This window comes from Sinohyriopsis cumingii, chromosome 1, assembly GCF_028554795.1.
Source record: "Sinohyriopsis cumingii isolate HCF-2022 chromosome 1, ASM2855479v2, whole genome shotgun sequence".
Classification (NCBI taxonomy): domain Eukaryota; kingdom Metazoa; phylum Mollusca; class Bivalvia; order Unionida; family Unionidae; genus Sinohyriopsis; species Sinohyriopsis cumingii.
In genome coordinates this window covers 29,649,511-29,670,184 of record NC_142961.1, presented here as the reverse complement: position 1 = coordinate 29,670,184, position 20,674 = coordinate 29,649,511, and the positions used below count along the sequence as shown (strand labels likewise).

The 20,674-nt window shown below is 34.3% G+C and overlaps 1 protein-coding gene across 1 annotated transcript in view; it reads left to right on the top strand.

Annotated features, from left to right (window-relative positions):
• LOC149806614 (uncharacterized) overlaps positions 1 to 11,859 on the top strand; it is a 49,030-nt gene extending 37,171 nt beyond the window's left edge. Inside the window, exons 2-4 of the mRNA XM_089955606.1 lie at positions 1,409 to 1,469; positions 6,644 to 8,938; positions 10,763 to 11,859. Coding sequence (XP_089811732.1) covers positions 7,853 to 8,938; positions 10,763 to 11,311 — 1,635 coding nt within the window. The 5' untranslated portion in view covers positions 1,409 to 1,469; positions 6,644 to 7,852 and the 3' untranslated portion in view covers positions 11,312 to 11,859. The remainder of the gene's footprint in view (positions 1 to 1,408; positions 1,470 to 6,643; positions 8,939 to 10,762) is intronic.
• The last annotated feature ends 8,815 nt before the right edge of the window (positions 11,860 to 20,674 follow it).

The following is a 20,674-nucleotide window of genomic DNA, read 5'->3' as shown; positions in this document are numbered from 1 at the left end:
GTTTCTAGATAAGTATGGATCATGTTTTCTTATAAAAGGGATGTGTTTCTTTTGGAAATGTGTAGTTTTATCCAGGGGAAAATTAGAAGAAGGCTTAACCCCATCCCCAAAATGGGGATCAAAAGTTACTTTTCTTCAGTACTGGTAGCATTTTGTCAGTTATTATATTTTCAGTCAGAAAATATCACAATATTTTCGGTGACCACTGGCATGATTTATATTTTTTAAAATAAAAATTTACAAAATGTCACTGGCAAGGAACATCAAATTTTTATTTTTTATTTTTAGTTGACAATATCAGAATTGTAAGTTGCAAAGTGCTAGCTTGATTTAGAGTCCTGCTTTCACAACCATTATGGTTTAGGGTTGAAAGTCAATTGGATGAAATTATGCTTGGTCCACTCCTGTAGTACTGAGTCCCAGTATTTCAGAGATCACACCAAACGTGTAATACAATGGATATTATTCTGTGCACTACTTTGTTATAATGGTAAATATATTTTCCTGATAGATCAGTTTCATGACTCATTTCAGTCTCTATTTTTATGCACATGGTTCATCTTTCCTGTTATGATTCATTTGTCATCCAGATCGGGGGGGTGGGGGTGGGGGTAAAAAATAGCTAGTCCAAAAGCAAAAATATGGTTTTTGGACTTTTGGTTGATGGGATTTTCAGCCTCTCCTTGTTAATTAATTAAATTAATAAAGATGGTAAAAACACATTTTTCCAAGAATTTTATAAACAAGCATTCTTGTAAATCATAAATGACATTTTAATTACGAGTTTTATATATGATGGACCTCGTGAATAAATTTAATATTGACATTAATATTATTTATGTATATGATTTAATCAGTACAATACCTAGACAGTAGAAAGACATTATAAGAAACTCCATAAAACTGAGATATTATAAGAAACTCCATAAAACTGAACAAAGCCTGTAATATAAATGACATGTTACAGTAATTGCCATGAAAAGTGAGGCAATCAGTTGCATCAAACCTTGTCTGTTGAAGGCGCAGTTGTAAGTAGTAATAAATAATATTTACTCAATTGTAAATTTTCCATATTAATGACTGTATGTATTATTTGTGATAGGTTACCTATATTAGGTTAACTGTGCATGTGATGGTACATATGAATTGGATGAGGGGACTGCATGTTTTTATGTGAGGTCTTGACAGTAGTGGCTATTCAAGGTAATTACTAAAACATGAACAATGCTGCTAATACTGGCTGCCACTGGGACATTACTTAAAACCTGTGAATTTCATCTCACAAAAATCCGACTTTAGTGGGTGAACAGTATTACAACTTCTGAGCAGATTTTTAAGAACATAATAAGGGACGGCTCAGGCGTGGTTAAATGTTAATTCCTCACTGTAGTATTTTTTGTTTCTTTAGGTATTGATATCAAGATAAAGACGGTTGAGCTTGGAGAGAAGAAGATTAAGCTCCAGATATGGTGTGTATTTTCATTGTTTTGTTTTCATTACATTTCTTTTTTTAAGCCTTTTGCATTGAAAGCAGAATAATCTGTATCCTGTCTGAGTTATAGATTCATTAATTACAGAATGAACTAAATAACCATGTTATGTATATTTAATTTGCATTGTTTATTTTTTTTTTAATTTATTGCATGCTATGGATAATTGTATTCTGGACTTGACCTTGTCCAAAATCAAGTTCATTTGCTACCTGACCTGAATCACTGATTTTGGCTTTGTAAACATGTTTAACTCAATTTGAGTCCAGAACATTGGAGATTCCTCATGAAATGCCAGGTATTGTTTACCACATTTTATATTCTGATTGTAGTAACAGACCTTCTAATCATAACTAAGATTTTATCTTGTAAAATATTTGGAACCTTCCAGAATCAAATTTTCCATTAAGTAATAGTTTATTTTAGAAAATGCTAATTGTAAGCAAAGGTCAACTAGAGGACTATATTATTTTTTTTTTATCTAGAAATTATTCATTCTTGCTGTCAGATCGGAGCAGAATCAGTTGAGTTGTTGTTTCCAGTTTTTCGTTTGGGCTGGAATTTATTTATTCAGATTAATTAATTGAAGTTATTATTTTCTGGAAATGCAAAGTGCTAAAAAAACGTTCTTGGAAATCGAGACTTGGTTTTATAGTGAAATTCAAATAAGGATATATTATTGGATTGTATTATTGTGATTCAAAAAAAGACTGTTGGCACATTGCTGTGATACAGGCCATCACAGACACATCAGCACTTCCAGCATTGAATTTATTTTGGAATATCACTGAAGCTTATTCAGAACGTTAATTATTAGGACCTGCATTAGAAATTCTAGGATAATTTGAATTTAATTCACAATACAGGGATTTAATTTGCGATAGGGTAAGTTCAGTTTACATTTTTCACTTTGTATTCTGGAAAAATAAATTATTTTACTTAGTTTAATTCATTAGCCCCTGGCACCTTCTTTACGCATCAGGAGGTATTAGCCAACTTCTGAGCTCTGTAGTGTCAAGGTCATTTAAGATACACTAAAATGGGTGGTATTATAGAAAGGTAGACAGAGGTAGCTCTACAATTATACCAAATAATCTGGAGTTTCTAGTTGCACTACAAAATATAAAGGGAAAAATTCGCCCGTGGTCGGAATCCGATTTTGTGTCCTGATTTTAGACTTTTTGGCCTCAGATCTTAGGCAGACCTGTCTGAACTGCATACAGACTGACAAACCTGCGCAAAAGGTAGGATAAGATGGGCATTTGGAATAAAAAGTGGTCTGGAAACGAAAATAATGGGTCTATTAAGGAAAAACAAAACCCCAAAACACCAAAAAGAACTCGAACTTTTACTCTTTTCCTCAGGCGTGAGCGAAATAGCCACTGGAAACTGTTTCTAATACAGCTAGGCATGAAGTTAACCGGAAAACTCTTGGAAGTCTCTGTATTAGTTTGTATTCAGAAATAGCCCCCAAATATGTTTCCTACTCGCATTTCAGGCAAAAACGACTAAAACCTCCAGGGGTTAATGAGTTAAGATCATTGAGTCATAATATATGTGAATATTCTTTCGAAAGTGTATTTTTTTAAGAGAACATGTCTTTCTCCAGGGTGTGTGCATTTCTTTCCAAGAAAGGTTATAATGAATTCGATACTGAGAGAAGCAAAACTATTTTATCAAAAGACTAGTTTCATTTGTTTTCATTTGATTGCTACTTGTTCAAAAGTAGGAAAAACAATACTGTACAAGGTGTAAGTACATTAGCTGTATTTCCTGTAATATTTTTTACTGATTTTGTAGGAAAGCCACATTTACATAATAAATTTTGAGTTTCAGTTGTCAGTACATATTTCCCTTTTACTTTATACTCTGTATGGCAACCATCCTTTTGGAATCAGTCATATATGTTGGACATGTCTGACAGAACTGACCCTTTTACCAACTGTTAAATTCCCAAATTTGACATTGTATACTTCTGCTAAGACACTTGTGTTAGACCTGAGAAATAATTGCATTATGAAACTTGTAGGTGAGGCAAAAGTAAATTCACCCCATACATGCTGCTGCATTATAAAAAATGAACTAGCCTGATTAATTATATGGGGAAAGACCACAGTTATTATGCAAATAAAACTTTAGAAAATTGCTTCCCCAAATATTGTTTCATAGCAGTGGACTGTTAACTTTTGGGGGCAAGTAAATGACATTTACAGTAAATGTGTACAGATATAGTTTATATAGTACCGCATGCTGGGTGATACAAGTAAATATGTACAGATATAGTTTATATAGTACCACATGATGGGTGATACAAGCAAATATGTACAGATATAGTTTATATAGTACCACATGATGGGTGATACAAGTAAATATGTACAGATATAGTTTATATAGTACCACATGATGGGTGATACAAGTAAATATGTACAGCTATAGTTTATATAGTACCACATGATGGGTGATACAAGTTAATATATACAGATATAGTTTATATAGTACCTAATGCTAGGTGATACAAGTAAATATGTACAGATGTAGTTTATATAGTACCACATGATGGGTGATACAAGCAAATATGTACAGATATAGTGTGGTACAAGTTAATATATACAGATATAGTTTATATAGTACCACATGATGGGTGATACAAGTAAATGGCATTTACAGTAAATGTGTAGAGATATAGTTTATATAGTACCACATGATGGGTGATACAAGTGCCCCAATTAAGGAATGACATGTGATGAAAAGTCTGATAGAGCCCTTTAAAACCATGGTGGGTACCGTATTTACTGCATATGTTGGGACGCGAATGTTTTTTCGTGTCCCAGAACAAATGGTGATTTGTTAAAAACATACATCATGTGTCCCAAGACTTAGGAAATGAAATAAATTGTATTCAGTTTGCACCCCTCATCCCCACTGCAACCGGCCATGTCGCATGTTACAGTAAAATAGATAAATAAAATGCTTATTTGATAATAAAAGGAAAGAAACTAACCTTCTACTGTTATCATTTATTCACTTTTTTGGTCGACATTAGCATTTTATTAAAGGAAAAATATATCCACAAACTGTGTATAAGTAGCGCATGCATCCATTGTGTTATCGCTTTTCGTCAGACAACACAATATATTGGTCGTTGATGTGAATATTGAGAAACGAATCATGTTTGGTTCACAGGTGCTCGACGCGAGCTTGATGTTAAGAAAGAAAAAACCCACAATAATCTCAAGAAAAAAATCATACAGAGTGACAAAAATACCTTAGATTACCCCGATGACCCGTTCTGACATAGGACCCTCTGTATCATAATATATAAGAGAGAAGGTACGGAACTTCCAAATACTTTGCTCCACCCATGACCCTCGATTTCCTTCTGCTATTTCCGTCTTTAAATGTACGCGACCATACTATATGGCTTGTTTTACTTCTGAGATATTTTTCTATCTATCAAGCCATCATTGACTTTTCTGTGTTGTACCAAACTTATATATTATGATAGAGAGGGTTCTATGTCAGAACGGGTAATGGGGGTAATCTAAGGTATTTTTGTCACTCTGTATGATTTTTTTCCTTGAGATTATTGTTTTTTTCCTTCTTAACATCAAGCTCGCGTCGAGCACATGTGGTTTGGTTGTCCTCAAAGGTTTGAATGTCATGAGAATGAAAACTAGATCTTGCAAAATCACATATGAGAGAGAGAGAGAGAGAATTATCAACCCTATTGCTCGAAAGCACTTGCTATTCATGCGTGACACGGTGTAAAGTACAAAATAACCAAGAGTGTATTATATCCAGGATAACAATATGGTAATATCTCGCAAACTAAAATCATTAGAAATACATTCACTGAGTACAAATGACAATCTTTTTGATTCCATGGGTTACAAAAAGTATTATTAAAGCAAGTTTATGCTGTGTATACTATTTACAATGAAGAACTTGAAACCCGTTTGTGTCAATTATGACTACAGATGGCATATAAATGAAAGCCCAGGTGTTGAATAAACACACCTTGTATCAGCCATAAGCTCATTGTTTGAACTTACCAGTAGGATATCAAATACAAAGGTTAATTTATTACAAAGCAAGCCGACCCCGGAAGCAGATTTTGGATTCCTTTTAGCGTGGGGATTTGTTTTTAACTATACCTATGTATACAAGTCGGCCGACATGGGGAAGCCAACTTGGATTTCTTTCTACCGGTTTTCACTGGGATTTTGAAAATAAAAAGAAACAATGGAACAATTTGAAACAATAACTTCTCACACAAAAGATGTTCGGTTTCGGAATTAGTATGTTTATCAATCACTCTGTACCGTCACCATCTACCGGTATCTCTCTTTCTCTTTCTGAATATATTTTTACGTAATTACAGTGAATTGTTTATACTGTGCTCATCAATAGTCATTTTTGCATAATAAGTTGTGTAACAAGCACGAACTGCAAATAAACATTGATATTTAATTTTAAAAAAACTTAGAACAGAAAATGTTGAACTATTTCTCGTATACACAGACGATTCATTCTTACCTGAGCTCCTGTTGTTAGCAAATTTGCATCTAGGAAGAAAAGGTGTAAACAAACAACACTCACAGCGTTTTTTTTTAAAAAAATGTTTCTTTAATAATATTTACCTTTAAGTGCATTTTTTGACATGTAGTTTTCAAATGAGTTAAAAGCTGTCCCACAACTTACGACTAAAAAACAACCCAATGTCTCCCAGAACATACAGTGCACAAAAAAATTACTTTTAAAATAAATGTATGGTGTCCTAACAAATACAGTGTCCCAACATATACGGAAAATACGGTATGTATGTTTGATGACAGTGCCCAAATAATGGTAGATTACTACAGACTTGATATACGAAAATGTACAAAGATGTTTATATACAAAAAAATAAACTAGTAGTGGGACCCATGGGTCATAATTTATGTATTACCAAAATTTGCAGTTTATATACTACATAGTAAGACAATGTTACTGTTCAAATGGCAGCTTATTTAATATGTAGGAACCTTTATTCAGATATTTCTTTTTAAGTGTAAAAATAAAAACACGAGTAAACAAACTTATAAATCTCACACATTCAAAATTCAACTGTAATATGTAATATATTTACTTACGTCTTCTGATTCGTTTTGTAGATACCAGAAGAGGCAATAGAGCAACCCTTGTTTGTGATGCTGGGACCCAAATTACCTAATATGGCAGTGATGTGGTTGCTAATAAAACTATAAAGGAAACAATGATTCCAAAACGGTGGAAACTTCCTTAAAAAAAGGCAAAAGTTGCATCACCAGTAGATTTTATTTTGATATTCTATCTAAAAGTAAAATGATTCACGAATATTTCAGGATCGCATGTTATTTACTAAATTATAAACATTTCTACATTATCATCAGTTTTAAAACTTCTTTTGTGTACAAGTGTTATCACTAAAAGAATATACAACTTTATTATTACAAAATGATACATGTAGATTAACTCTTAAAAATGTTCTAACAACATGATTTAAAACTGTCTTCAATATAGACTAATTCAAAACAGAGAATCATGTCAATTACTTCGTTATATTATTAGCCGCTGTCGTTGTTTGTCCTACATTTTCACTTTTGTGTATCACGTGATACGCATAACACATTTACATGACGCGTCGCCGATCTCTGCTATAATGTTTCGAGTAAACATCATCAACTATACGTTTCATTTTATCTAGATGTCTTGCACTATGCGAAAGGCTTCGAAACTTCAAACCAAAGAAACAATATTTGTTCTAGCGGCAGTTGATTTAATATGTTTATCGACTGTACTGTAGTAGTTACCATAATGTCGCGCGATGCATCAGTTAGAACTAATTTATAGTGTTCTGCGCTCATTCAAAGTAATATTACCCAATTACTCGTGTATTGACCCCAACGAAACGTAGACAATACGAGCTTTCTCGTCAAAATCCTGGTCATCGATCCACTTACACATTGAAATATACGACAAAACACACACGGTTCCTATTCTGTGACGAAGGGGAAGGATTAATCCTTCTAAAGGTCTTAGCAGACGATACACACGTATACCGACATTTTATGTAGAGTGGTTGCCAGCATTTTTGGCCTTATATTCAGTCAAGGTCAAAATGTGTGTATGAAGGAGATAAAGACCGAGATCATTTCGCTAAAGACAAACAGTCGGGAATGCGTATTGTTGCTACTCATCATTCACGTGGATATCCAGGCAAGAACGGAGTCATGTGAAGACCTGGAGTATTTAAACGACATATTCATGTGATATTGAGGGTCATAATGTATTGACAGTTCATTACTGAAGAAAGGAGTTTATTTATTTTTCATTTCCTACAAATGTTTGTTCTAAGAGACGTTAAATTTGCTGAAGGGAGAAGAGGCGCTCCAGCGGAAAGTTTGGATTTAGATTTGTACATTCCACGAAAAGTCAGAAACTCCGATAGTGCAGTAAAGGACACGAAAGAAGTAAATGAAATTGATTGGCATGAGAAATACGGTGAAAATTCTGGCGAAAAATTAGAGAAATCTGGTACATTTTATGACGTTACATCGGATATGGTCTCCACCAGTTATTCAGCTCGAGAACACGAGTTGGCCGGTACAAATTTACGGGCTGCGAGGAAGGTACCATGTGTATTGTTCATTCACGGCGGCGGATGGCGACGTGGGGGAAAGGAAGCTTGGCGTCACTATGTCTACTGGGACGTCAACCTCTTCGTAGCCACGTTTCTCCGCTTCTTCAACGTATTCAACAACGTGGGCGAGTCGTTCGCTAGTAACGGCATCGCGTGTGCAGTTATCAATTACCCTCTAACAGAGTTAGGATTTCCACTAATTTTAGTAGAAATACTGATGTCGTACCTGTGCTCATGTTTACTGGTATTTATGCTTCTCATAACTGGAGTGAGTTTTATTGTTGTGTATTGCAGCATATTATACCCTTACAATGTGATGTTGGTATCTGAATATCCCAGTCTAATAAACGTAATTTTGACGATCTTCCAAGCTTCCGGTTTGGTTACTAATATCTGTATACTGCTGCTTTTTACCGTCAAGCGAAAGAATTACGATTTTAGTACATTATATGCTTTAACATTATGGGGAATTGTACTTATTTTCACTTTTATCCCAGTGATAAATGGCGTACATTCCTTGTTATTGATGACTGTAGTAACATCTATCGTGACACAAGGTTCCATATTAAGGAGGCGACTCCATCGTCGTGACGTTAGTTACGTCGATCAGGCCGGTGTTGTGGCAGAGGCAGTGAGATGGGTGAGAAGTTTTGGAGTAACAACAGGTCAGTTGGACCCTGACCAGCTGTTTTTGGCAGGTCACTCTGCTGGCGGTCATCTGGCTGCACTGGTCACTCTTGACCCCGGCTACCTTAGAAAGGTTGGCCTCGGTACTGGACATTTGAGAGTAAGTAATGCATTTGGTCAATTATTTACTTTGTAGTAGCAGTAGTTTGCTACTTGATAGGTAGCTGGTTTGCATTGTCCATCCAAATATCATGTGTTTGAAACAATAACAAACATTTTCTTTTCTCGCCCATGCTTCTGAGAAATCGAGCTGTTTTGCTAACCTTACTTTTCATATCTCTGTCTAGTCATCTCAGAACAGTCACACATCATGATCAATTTTATCCTATATGCAGGCCTAGCTCAGTACAATTTCAGGTCTGTAGCTTAAGCTATGTAACTAGTTTTAAGTACTTTGTGTGAAACAAATTATATATTGTTAGTTTTATTTAATGATGCTGACCTGAATAATGACTGGTACATATAGGATAAAATTCTCAGTGTGTGAAATGAACTATGACAGAAAACACAGATCCATACACATAGACCATATAGACCTATACACTTCATAGCCTCCCTAGGAGGTCTCTAAACAACTACAGAAAACTTAGTAACAGCCAGAAATGTGTTATGTCAAACATGCTTTCTTCTAATTTTGTTAAGCATCTCCATTGTGCCCCAGTTGAATCAAAACTATACCTATAATATTTAATGACAAATCATGCACTTACCAGCCAGAAGGAATCATTATCCGTCAACACATTAATCCATAAGCAAATTTCATGGTAGTACTTGCCATATTTCCAAAACAAAAATAGATTTTAAAAGAAGCTGTGAACTTTAATGTTTAACACGCGGTTATCCACTTGGGTCCATATTTGAAGGGTTTTTTTATACACAAGTTATTTTACAATCAATATTAAGGACAACACAAGTATATCACAAACAGTTTGACATCCTCCAAAGAAAAGGAGAGTTATATACAATAGTGACACAGATTACTAATTACCCATGAATAACCCCAAGCATGGACACTCATGCTACATGTAACTTTTCATTATAAAAATAGCCTATACACTACAACAGAGGTGTGGACCCAGTATCCTTTTATTATTTACAGTATAATTTTCAAAATTGGAACTGATGAAAATGAAACATTTTCTTGTAATTATATTGACTATTTATTGTTAATTTCATACAACATCGATATATTAAATATGATAATACCTCAAAACTATGCAACATTTTATGTTCTTATTTTTTTAGGCTTACGCATAAAAACTGTGTACTTCTGATGACATGGTCACGTCACAGTCCTCATTAACATATTTGTATTAATGCACCACATGTAAACATTGGTGCATGAACTATATTGCACAACTGAGTTCTTTTTATACTTTAAAGGCAATTATTGCATGAGAAAAAGAATCTACATTGGGGTTTGGACCAAGACAAGGAAATCCCAGTCAGGGTTACATTATATGTCTCCCCTTTTGGCAAGCCTTGATTGGGATTTCCTTGTCTCGGTCCAAACCCCAACATAGATTCTATGTGTGTAACATGAATGTGTTAAGTTCTTAAACTAAGAAATACAGATACATAAAACTTATTAAAAATAAGAATTTATATAAATTACAAGCCAGTGATTAAAGTCACTTTTCTATTTGTTTTTTTAAAGCATATGGTTCATGATCATCACGAAATACTGCATTTTCACTTATCTTGTGTACAAAATTGCTCTCTCTTAGAATATCAGTATGGTTTAATTCAGGACTGAAATTAAAATCTTTAGATCAATACTTATAATCTGTAAAGAGCACTGTTGAGTATAATTACCTTGAAGAGATACTTTCTTTAAATAGTAATGAATCATTTTATTTTTCTTAAGTTGTATGAAGCATTTTATTAATTGATAACAAATTAATTTTTTTTGTCCTTTCTCAAGGGTGTGATCTCTATATCTGGGGTGTATGACCTTCACTGCCTAAATATCCCCATCCTGCGTCCACTTTACCTCCACCCCACATTTGGCAAGGATAAAGATTCTTGGGATGATGCCTCACCCCAGCATCATTTGCAGCAATTTCACCGATCACATCACTATGACCTACTGGCATCACATCAGTACAGTATAGTTGACCATGTAGACATGCATCTCTTTTGCCATGAACAAACCCAGTCACCAATTGAAGATATTCATCAAATCACCAGCTTTAGGATGCATGGAGTAAATTCAAACTGTGAATCATGTGAAGGGATACAAGTCAAGCAAAGCTTTCCAAAATTTCTCATACTCTCTGCTCAGACTGATATTCACCTGAAGAATCAGGCAGACAGGTTTGTCAGCACACTGTTTGACAAGGGGATTTTATGCTCCAATCATACAGTTATCAAGGGAACCAATCATTTCTCCATTGTAGCGTACTTTGACAGGATTTTTGGGAATGAGTCAGTACTTGGACATTGTATTAAATTTATTGTTGATGATAGCTGACAGGACATTAATTCAATATTTTTAAGTTGGATTATTTTTACTCTCTGCAAAAATACTTTTGCATTACAAGACCTCTCTCCCACAGTGCTATTTTTACCATCTACTCATATTAAGTTATCATTTGTATAAAAACATTCTTTTATGCAAGACTTTGGTATAAATAAATTTCAATGATAAGACAACAGCCGAAAGCTTAAGGTAGGAAAAAGGTTAACAAACAATTTCACATTGCCAAAGTCTTGGTATGTAGTTTTTTTTCTTTCTCTTTAAAAAAGAAAATAATGTATCTTTATCTCTACTTCTGAACTAATCATAACTTTTTCCATTTATTGATTTGCCAATTGATTCACAGTATAGTGGATGATAAACAGATTACAAGTTAAAAACATAAAATAAAATTAAAATTGACAAAGATCCTTTTCAAATATATCTTGTTCTCATAGTTCTTCTATGGCAGGAATACATCATAGGTCAAAATATCAACAGCACTAAGTACTGGTTCATTGATTTTAATGTGTTTTTCTGGATAATAAATGATATCAAACAGTTGTATATTTTTTTATTTATATCACAAAATGGTATAAGAAAAACTTTTTTCAAAGAATGCATATGTTTTTAAATCATATACTACAGCCAGTTTGAATGTCTAAATTCATTGGTACAATGTTGTTGTTGTTGTATGGTTTAACGCCATTTTTCAGCACATGATAGGCTATAAATGGCGGCCAGTATTAATGGTGGAGGAAGAACCTGAGAAAACCCCGGAAAGAACCACCGACCCATGAGAAGCTACTGGCAAGCTTTCTCACATACCCACATCAGCCGAATCCGAGACTCAAACCCAAGCAGAGGTGAGATGGCAGTGATCCGTAATGGAGAGTGCTTTAGACCACTCGAGGCCCCGGTACATAGTCAGCAGCATGTTCAGGATATTGACTGAGCCTGTACTGATTTGAAGCAGTTGTACAAGTGACTAGGTGACCTATATAAATTAGCACTATAATCAGGTCAACTTTAAATAGATCTGATGTGTCTTGGGTTGATAACAAGAGTTGTGATGTGGTGCTGGAACTATCTGTACCTTCTTATTTCTTATCTGAATTTCAAAAAGTTTTTTATTTATTACTTTATATCAGAGCAATAATATTTTTTCCAAGCTATCTGTGACCTCCCAGGTAAAAATTAAATAGTCAGACCCTAATATGAGTTTTGCATCTAAAATAACATGCTTTTTTCAGATTCACACAAATTAAACAGCATATGACATGCAATGCAAAATTTAAAAAGCATCAGAATTAATGAGCCCAACATTTTTTTAATGTTTGCTATTTCAACATTTATACAATTCAAGACAGAAAATACCAGTCTGTCAGTTTTGTCTTGTATTCATATGTTCCTTTCAACTTGAAATTCATGCTGTTAATTCATTTCCGAAATTCAGTTTCTAATAATGCAAGGTGCGTTTGTTATTGGATGAATACAGGTTGTTGTGAAAAAAATGTGAGAAACATACACCAAACATTTTTTTAAACATAAATACAACTAATTTTGGAATACAGTGTTTCAAATATGGTTCCAAATGTAAACTGGTTGTGAAAACTCTGGTTTAAAAAAAACAACAACCCAATATAATGTCCTAATATTGTGCTTGTTACTTTATTTCAGTTGTCATATATTTAAGGAAGAATAATTTCAAGATTATTCTCTTGTAGTAGGCCTCATTTTATAACAGATTTGCACCATTTGTCTATGCTAGGATGTTTTTTCAAATTGTTTAATTATATTAGTTGGAAAATAAAGGACTTAAAAGGTTTCTCTAGTTTTAGTAATGGCCACCATACCTGATAGCAGACTAAGACAATTGGTACACATCTTAAGGCCATATGCTTTCTGTCACATTTTGTTAAATTCTTTTGAGTGGTTTTTGAGAAGCTGTCTACATCTTTTTATATTTTTCGCAATGGTGGCCATAACTGATGATGGATCTGCATTATTTGTACCAACATGAAAGCACTTCATTCAAGTATGTATTATTTTATATATTCCATTTTCTTGTGAGCGGTTTTTGAGAGGTCATTTAAAGGTTTTTATATTTTCAGTAATGGCAGCCATATTTGATGGTGGGTTGGCATTGTTTATATAAATCTTAAAACCCTTTATGCCTGATGTTCTCTGTCAAGTGCTTTTGAAAAGTCATTTTATGATTTTTCTGTTAATAGTAGTGGTGGCCATATTTGGTAGAGACTGGCATTATTTGTACAAATTTGAAAGTCCTTTTATGTTTGGATGCATTTCTGGGGAGCTACTTCCTCTCCCACCACAGAGATGTAATAGTTTATCAAGCCTAAGAGAAGCCATAGATGAGAAGGGATTCCCCCCCCCCCCATATCTAAACATTTTGTTTAAAAAAGTTTTATTATTATTATTTTTAGCAAAGGCCTCCAAACTGCATGATGGACCACTATGAATTGTATAATCTGAATGATTGATGCGAGAATGTTCGCTGTAAAACTGCACACTATTTGGTCATGTGATGTGTGAAAAGTTATCAACAGCAACTGTGAATGGTGTTGCATGAAAAAGCATACCATAATGTCACATGGCCTTACAGTTAGGTGACCTAAAACTTTCATTCTGTTTTAAACATGTTCTATGCTATTGTTTGATCAAGAAAAAGAGTCAGCTTGAAAGAATATAATTTTTCAAAGTTAAAAAAATTATCCAGGTTAAGAGACTGATAGTAAACAAGTGACAAGGACATGTTTGCACATATCTGTATCACCAAAAATAGGATTTTAATGTTTTACATCTGTAACTGAATAAATGAACAGAACAGACCATTTTATTTTTCTTAAGATAATCCCCCAGAAGTGTAAAATTGAAATTCTTTTTGCAGGAAATACCATATTTCTTGGCATCATCCAAAGATAAAATATCAAGAAAATCCCATAATGCATGAAATTAAAAGCTTATAAGAGCATGTCTTATATTTTGTGCAAATAGTACAGGATAGTAACAAAGTAAGATAGTTTCTTTTCAAGGGAGTCAAATTATTTTCAGCAAGTATAAATAATTTTATTCAAGTAATGTAACTAAAAATCTCATTATAAAGTGAGGTCAGAGATGAATAATACAAACCAATAACATACAAAGTTTCTTTAAAAGATATATCATTTGTACACTGTACTTTGTAATAAAAACTGGTAAATTATTAACTTAAATCATTTTAAGTGTTTCTTGTAAAAAAAAAAAAAAAACATGTAGGAGATGACAACCTTTTTCTTGGAAAAAACAAACTAGATATACAGTGGGCAAGTAAATACACGCACATGTCTCCTGCATCCCATGCCAACTCCATGATAGAGACGAATCTACATTAAAAAAAGGCTGAACTCTTTTGATAATAGTGCAAGTACAATGATTGGTCAACATGCATATCTGATGATGATGACCAGAATATATACAAAGTTTCATTGCATTCCACTGGGCCCCGATTGGCAGAGTGGTCTAAAGCACTCTCCATTACAGATCACTGCCATCTCACTTCTGTCTGTGTGGGTTAGAGTCTCTGATTCGGCCAATGTGCGTATGTGAGAAAGCTTGCCAGTAGCTTCTCATGGGTCAGTGGTTCTTTCTGGGATTTTCCCGGGTTCTTCCTCCACCATTAATACTGGCCGCCATGTATAGCCTATTGTGTGCTGAAAAATGGCGTTAAACCCTAAAACAACAACAACAACTGCATTCCATTAAAACCTGCAAGAGTAGTTGCTCTCACAAAATTCTATCATGCATTCCATTTGTAAGTTAGAAAGGACAACTCTTATAAAATCAAACCAGCACACAAAATTTGTTAATATTTGGATCTTTAGATGATAAAGTTGCATAGCAATCAATAAAAAATTCACATGCTGGTTATGTTCATAAGATTTTGTATTAACTGTAATATGACCAGAAAGAGCAGTGATTGGTCAATATGTGCATCATCATCAGATGGTCTTAGCTATCACAAAATTTCATCATGACCCACCAAAATTGGAGATAAGTTATATTCACAATATTCTGCTGTACCATCCAGGTCCAAGTCAAAAACAGCAATAACCTTAGCAAAATCTAATGGTAAAGATAATGCGTACCAAGTTTTACAGAGATTCATGAAAAACTAGGGGACTAGCTGCATTCACATGATTCTGATGCACAGTGCATTTAGGTGCATGACACGCACATTTAAAATGATCAAAGCATGTATGAAGTTTCATAGCAATCCACTGAAAACTGATACCAGTTATGGTATCATAGTACGAATTGTTTTTCCATATACCTCAATGCTAATGTTTTGCGAAATAAATTTACTTTTTATCCTACCTCAGCATGCATGTCATATACTGTCATAGAGAACAATGCTAAATTGTCAATTTGACAAGGACAAAACCAGGTACTCCATTGCATTTAAGAGAGATAACTCTGCTGGAACTAGACGGGTAAGAGTTATCTACTCACAACAGACACAGTTTCAGCCATGTGTACCACATTTTTAAAAAATCACAAAAAAATTACAAAATATGGTCCAGATTGGAATTAAAATAATCTCACATGTTGCCAAGAGGCTTAACTTTTTTTAAGCCTAACAGAAAGTACAACTCTTACATAATGCACTAATCACAGCTAGTGTTGTTCTTTATTTCTGAATGCAGTCTTCCCTACACCTTAAGCTCCGCCCACCTGGACTTGCGCAGTTGGTACCGTTATACCTTATGTTTACAAGATTCTAATTACAAAAGGGCTTCAAGAAGAAAAACGGCAATAACTCTAATAAAACCTGCAGTAGTTCAGTGACTTATTCATGTATCTAAAGATAAACATTTCCTAAGTTACATGGTCATCCAATGAAACCTGTAAGACTATCTGCATTCACATGATTCAGCTAAGTCAAAACTTGCAATAATGTTACAAAAATTGCGTGAGCAAAGTGACTTGTCAACAGATCATGACCAAAACATTTAAAAACTTTCTAAGCAATTAATAATAAACAGATAAGAAATGACATGCATTGCATATTGAATCTGCTGTAAAGTTGCCCACATATAACGGTCACACGTTTTGACCAGAAAAGATTGTCGCACATTTCATCCTCAGATTCAGACAAATCTGAAATGTCAGTTGTCAAAACAGGACTTGTACTAATGTCAGATCCTTTGTCTTTAATCAGATCATTAAAGGCAATGTCGTTTGCAATGTCATCAATTTCAAATTCTTCAAAACTTTCATTGGAGTTGTCATCAGATTACATGACTGTAGTCATTTTGTTTCACTTTGACAACTGACCTCATTTTCAAAAGAAATTCCTGCTTTATAAGCTGTAAAACTACTAATAGAACACTTTCTTCATTTTATGTAAGGACTATTATCATTGGCTAAATATTGTTAACTAGACTGGATGTTTGTGATTTCATCCAATGTAAAGCTTTAATACAAAATGTTTATATGCATCTCTGGGGTTTCCCAACCCTTGGCCAGAAATATATGTATGAGCCAACTGGGACAGAGAGAGTATTATTAGCAGCTTGAATATGCATCTCTGGGGTTACAAGGCTATTTTTATTGTTGCATATACGCATTAGCAGAAGGTAAAGAGTTAATTTTAAATATCGATACATGGCATACTGCCATCAGTCACAACTGTCATGTAGGGCATACTGTCATCAATCATGCAGTGCATACTGCCATCAGTCACAACTGTCATGCATGGCAAACTGCCATCAATCAAAATCTTATGCATGGCATACTGCCATCAGTCAAAACTGTCATGCGGTGCATACTGCCATCAGTCACAACTGTCATGTAGGGCATACTGCCATCAGTCAAAACTGTCATGCAGGGCATACTGCCATCAGTTAGAACTGTCATGTAGTGCATGCTGCCTTCATTTTAAAAATCCATGCATGGTACACTGCCATCTGTCAAAATGAAATGTGCATGCTGTCATCAAATGAAAGCCAATTGATAATGGCAAATATTTACCCACTGTATTTGCAAGTGCAAATTCTTTTTACGATATCCTGATTTTGCTTAGAAAACAAACTTTATCTGAAAACATCGCTAATACAATACAGCATTTTCTTGCAACAGCAAAAAGTCTTGGGTTTACAAGAATATTTTGTTACAGTGAGGTGTTCCTCATGACTAGGTACTAAGCATCTACATTTTATACATGCTGTACAAATTTTTTTATTTTGTGCTTGTTACCAGCCAGAACCCATTACCTGATAGAGTGTATGGCTTTGTAGCCAATTGATAAACATGTACCAAAGTCACACAGTGGTTGTGTAATACAAATAGAATACCTATTACCTATTGGACTCCATGTGCATAGACCTGCCTGTTAACTGTTACAGTAGTGTAATATGTTACATGACAGTGGTTGTGTAATACAAATAGAATACCTATTACTTACTGGACTCCATGTGCATAGACCTGCCTGTTAACTGTTACGGTAGTGTAATATGTTACATGCAACAGTAATTTTAACCCTTTTACATTTTTAGTACACATTATGTAAAGAAAGATTTACAAGTAAAATCTGTTCATTATAGTTGTATAATTATCTTTAACAGAAGATATTTTTTTTAATGTGCTTTAAAATCTTGAGAGAACTCGTTCATTGTCAAGCCAGTGAAGCCATGTGACCAACCATTGCTGCCATTTCTCATACTTGAAATTTACCATTTCTTTGTCTACATCACTAAATCATCTTACTTTGATAAATTATCAAAACTCAATGTTGCCAACATCAATATATGAGTCTTTACCTAAGTTACTGAAGCTTTCGTAGTAATGATTCTGATTGTTCAAACCCCAGAAAGTACTGAACGAAATCCGTGGCCTCCATTTTGGAGTCAAGAGAATCCGACCAAAGTAACTTAAAATAGCAGATTACAACTAGCTGTTAAACAGTAACAATGTGATCTGACAAAATGGTCATTTAATCAATGAATGTAGAATCTAATAGAGGGTTTTCCCGGAAGGTGACACTATCAAAAAAATCTCTGATTGGCAGATATCTAAAAGCACTTCTGTGAGAATGGTGTAGTGTCCAAACTTGCTTTCATGTGAATCGGGTAGATGCGTCCAAAGGTACTTCTATGAGAATGGGGTAGAGGCATCCAAAGGCACCTATATGAGGTAATGGGTTAAACTTCCGATTCAATAGTTACCTGTGAAAAATAACTAGAAATGTGTCTTGGAATATAAAATGCTCAATCACAGTGTATGAGAAACTAATTTAAACACAAAACTCTCAATCAGGATCTCAGAAACTGACCAAAACACAAAACTGTCATTGTCTGATAACTGACCTAAACAACATGATCAATCACTGTGTCTGAGATACTGACCTAAACACAAACTGCTCAACCACCATGTCTGAGATACTGACCTAAACACAAACTGCTCAACCAGCATGTTTGAGATACTGACTTAAACACAAACTACTCAACCAGCATGTTTGAGATACTGACCTAAACACAAACTACTCAGCCAGCATGTTTGAGATACTGACCTAAACACAAACTGCTCAAGGTATCACAGTACCAATTGTTTTTCCATATACCTCAATGCTAATGTTTTGTGAAATAAATATACTTTCTGTCCTACTTGGGCATGCATGTCACACACTGTCATATAGAACAATGCTAGATTGTCAATTTGACAATGACATAACCAGGTACTCCATTGCATTTAAGAGAGATAACTCTACTGGAACTAGACAGGGGTAAAAGTTATCTAGTCACAACAAGCACATTTTCAACCATGTGTACCATATTTTAAAAAAATCATAAAAAATACAAAATATGATCTAGATAGAAATTAACACAAACTCACATGTTGCCAAGAGGCTCAATATTTTTTTAAGCCAAACAGAAAGTACAACTCTTACATAATGCACCAATCACAGCTAGTGTTGTTCTTTAATTCTGAATACAATGTTCCATACACCTTAAGCTCCGCCCACCTGGACTTGCGCAATTGGTACCGTTATACCTATAGCAAACCTTAATTTTTCCAATAATCTGTGAAATAGTTCGGGACTGTATAAGTAACAAATATACTTAGTCTCACTTGTGAAAAACAATTTGATGAGGTACTAGCCTATGTCTTATATGAATATGTATAAAAATGTCATTGAGCTGTTTGAACTATTGTTTTCACACTTTTGCTTCACCATCAAAATCATCTTTTGAAATAAAATTAATTCTTTCAACTATGAGTTGTATCTTATTCATATCAGCACTTACTGATCTTCACATAGGTGATATGGGATATATCACATTATGTCATATTATGTAATAACTAGGTCAAAGGTCAATGTACCAAATAGTATGTACCTGTCCTACTTCAAAATGTACAATTCACCTAAAAGAAAGGAATTTATATTTGTTTGGTAGGTGCAGAACTTAACATCAGAGACCGGTGGACATGACCCAATCTTATTATAAAGTATAAGCTTTGACCACTTTACACTATCTGCAGATACAAGAGGTCACTAACCACCAGTCCTCACACAAAGGTCCACCTACCCATCCTCTTTGTAACACAAATAATAAGCTTTCCTCCTTTGTAATGTGAATAAAATTGTTTCAATAAGCCAATCACTCACCAAATATAGTAAATCACAGCTTATAAGTGGTTATGTTGGATTGGGGGGTGAAATTAGGGGAATAAAATACAGAAAAATGCCAAATATAAACACTAAGTATAGCACATCAAATGGAGTTAAAAACAGGAGGAAAGTGTTTATCTAAAAGGGAGAGGTAGCTTATGATAAAGGAATTAAAGGAGGCAAAATCAGCAATGCGAGAAATGAGAAGTGAAAGTTTGATGACCTTACCTTGGACAAATATATGGGGCAGGGCCCAACAGGTCCAAGGACAGCCCAAAGGCAACTGTGCTATAACATCCCTTACAGATACCCAAATTTCAAGTGAAGTTGTGTTCATTTCCATCTAATATAAAAGGGTGAATAATTTAGATAATATAGATACATATAAAGTATATTTCTTCTACATGAGAATTTAATAATAATTGGCATAAGATAGAGAGAAACTTATCTCAGATCCAAGCAGAGCATACCTTATCAGTTTTTAAACTTGTAAACTTTACTGTGAGAAATTATTAAATTGCTTCTACTTACATTTGCATCAAGATTGAGAGCTAATATAATACTTCACAAATCTTCTCTTTATTTTCATAACCAGTCACTGAAAATGTCAGATTTTATTTCCTTGAAATGTTATGACTGGTGTAAGGGAGATAACTGAATGATATACATAAGGTCTGGTAACCTCTAATACAGTATCCATGTAATAT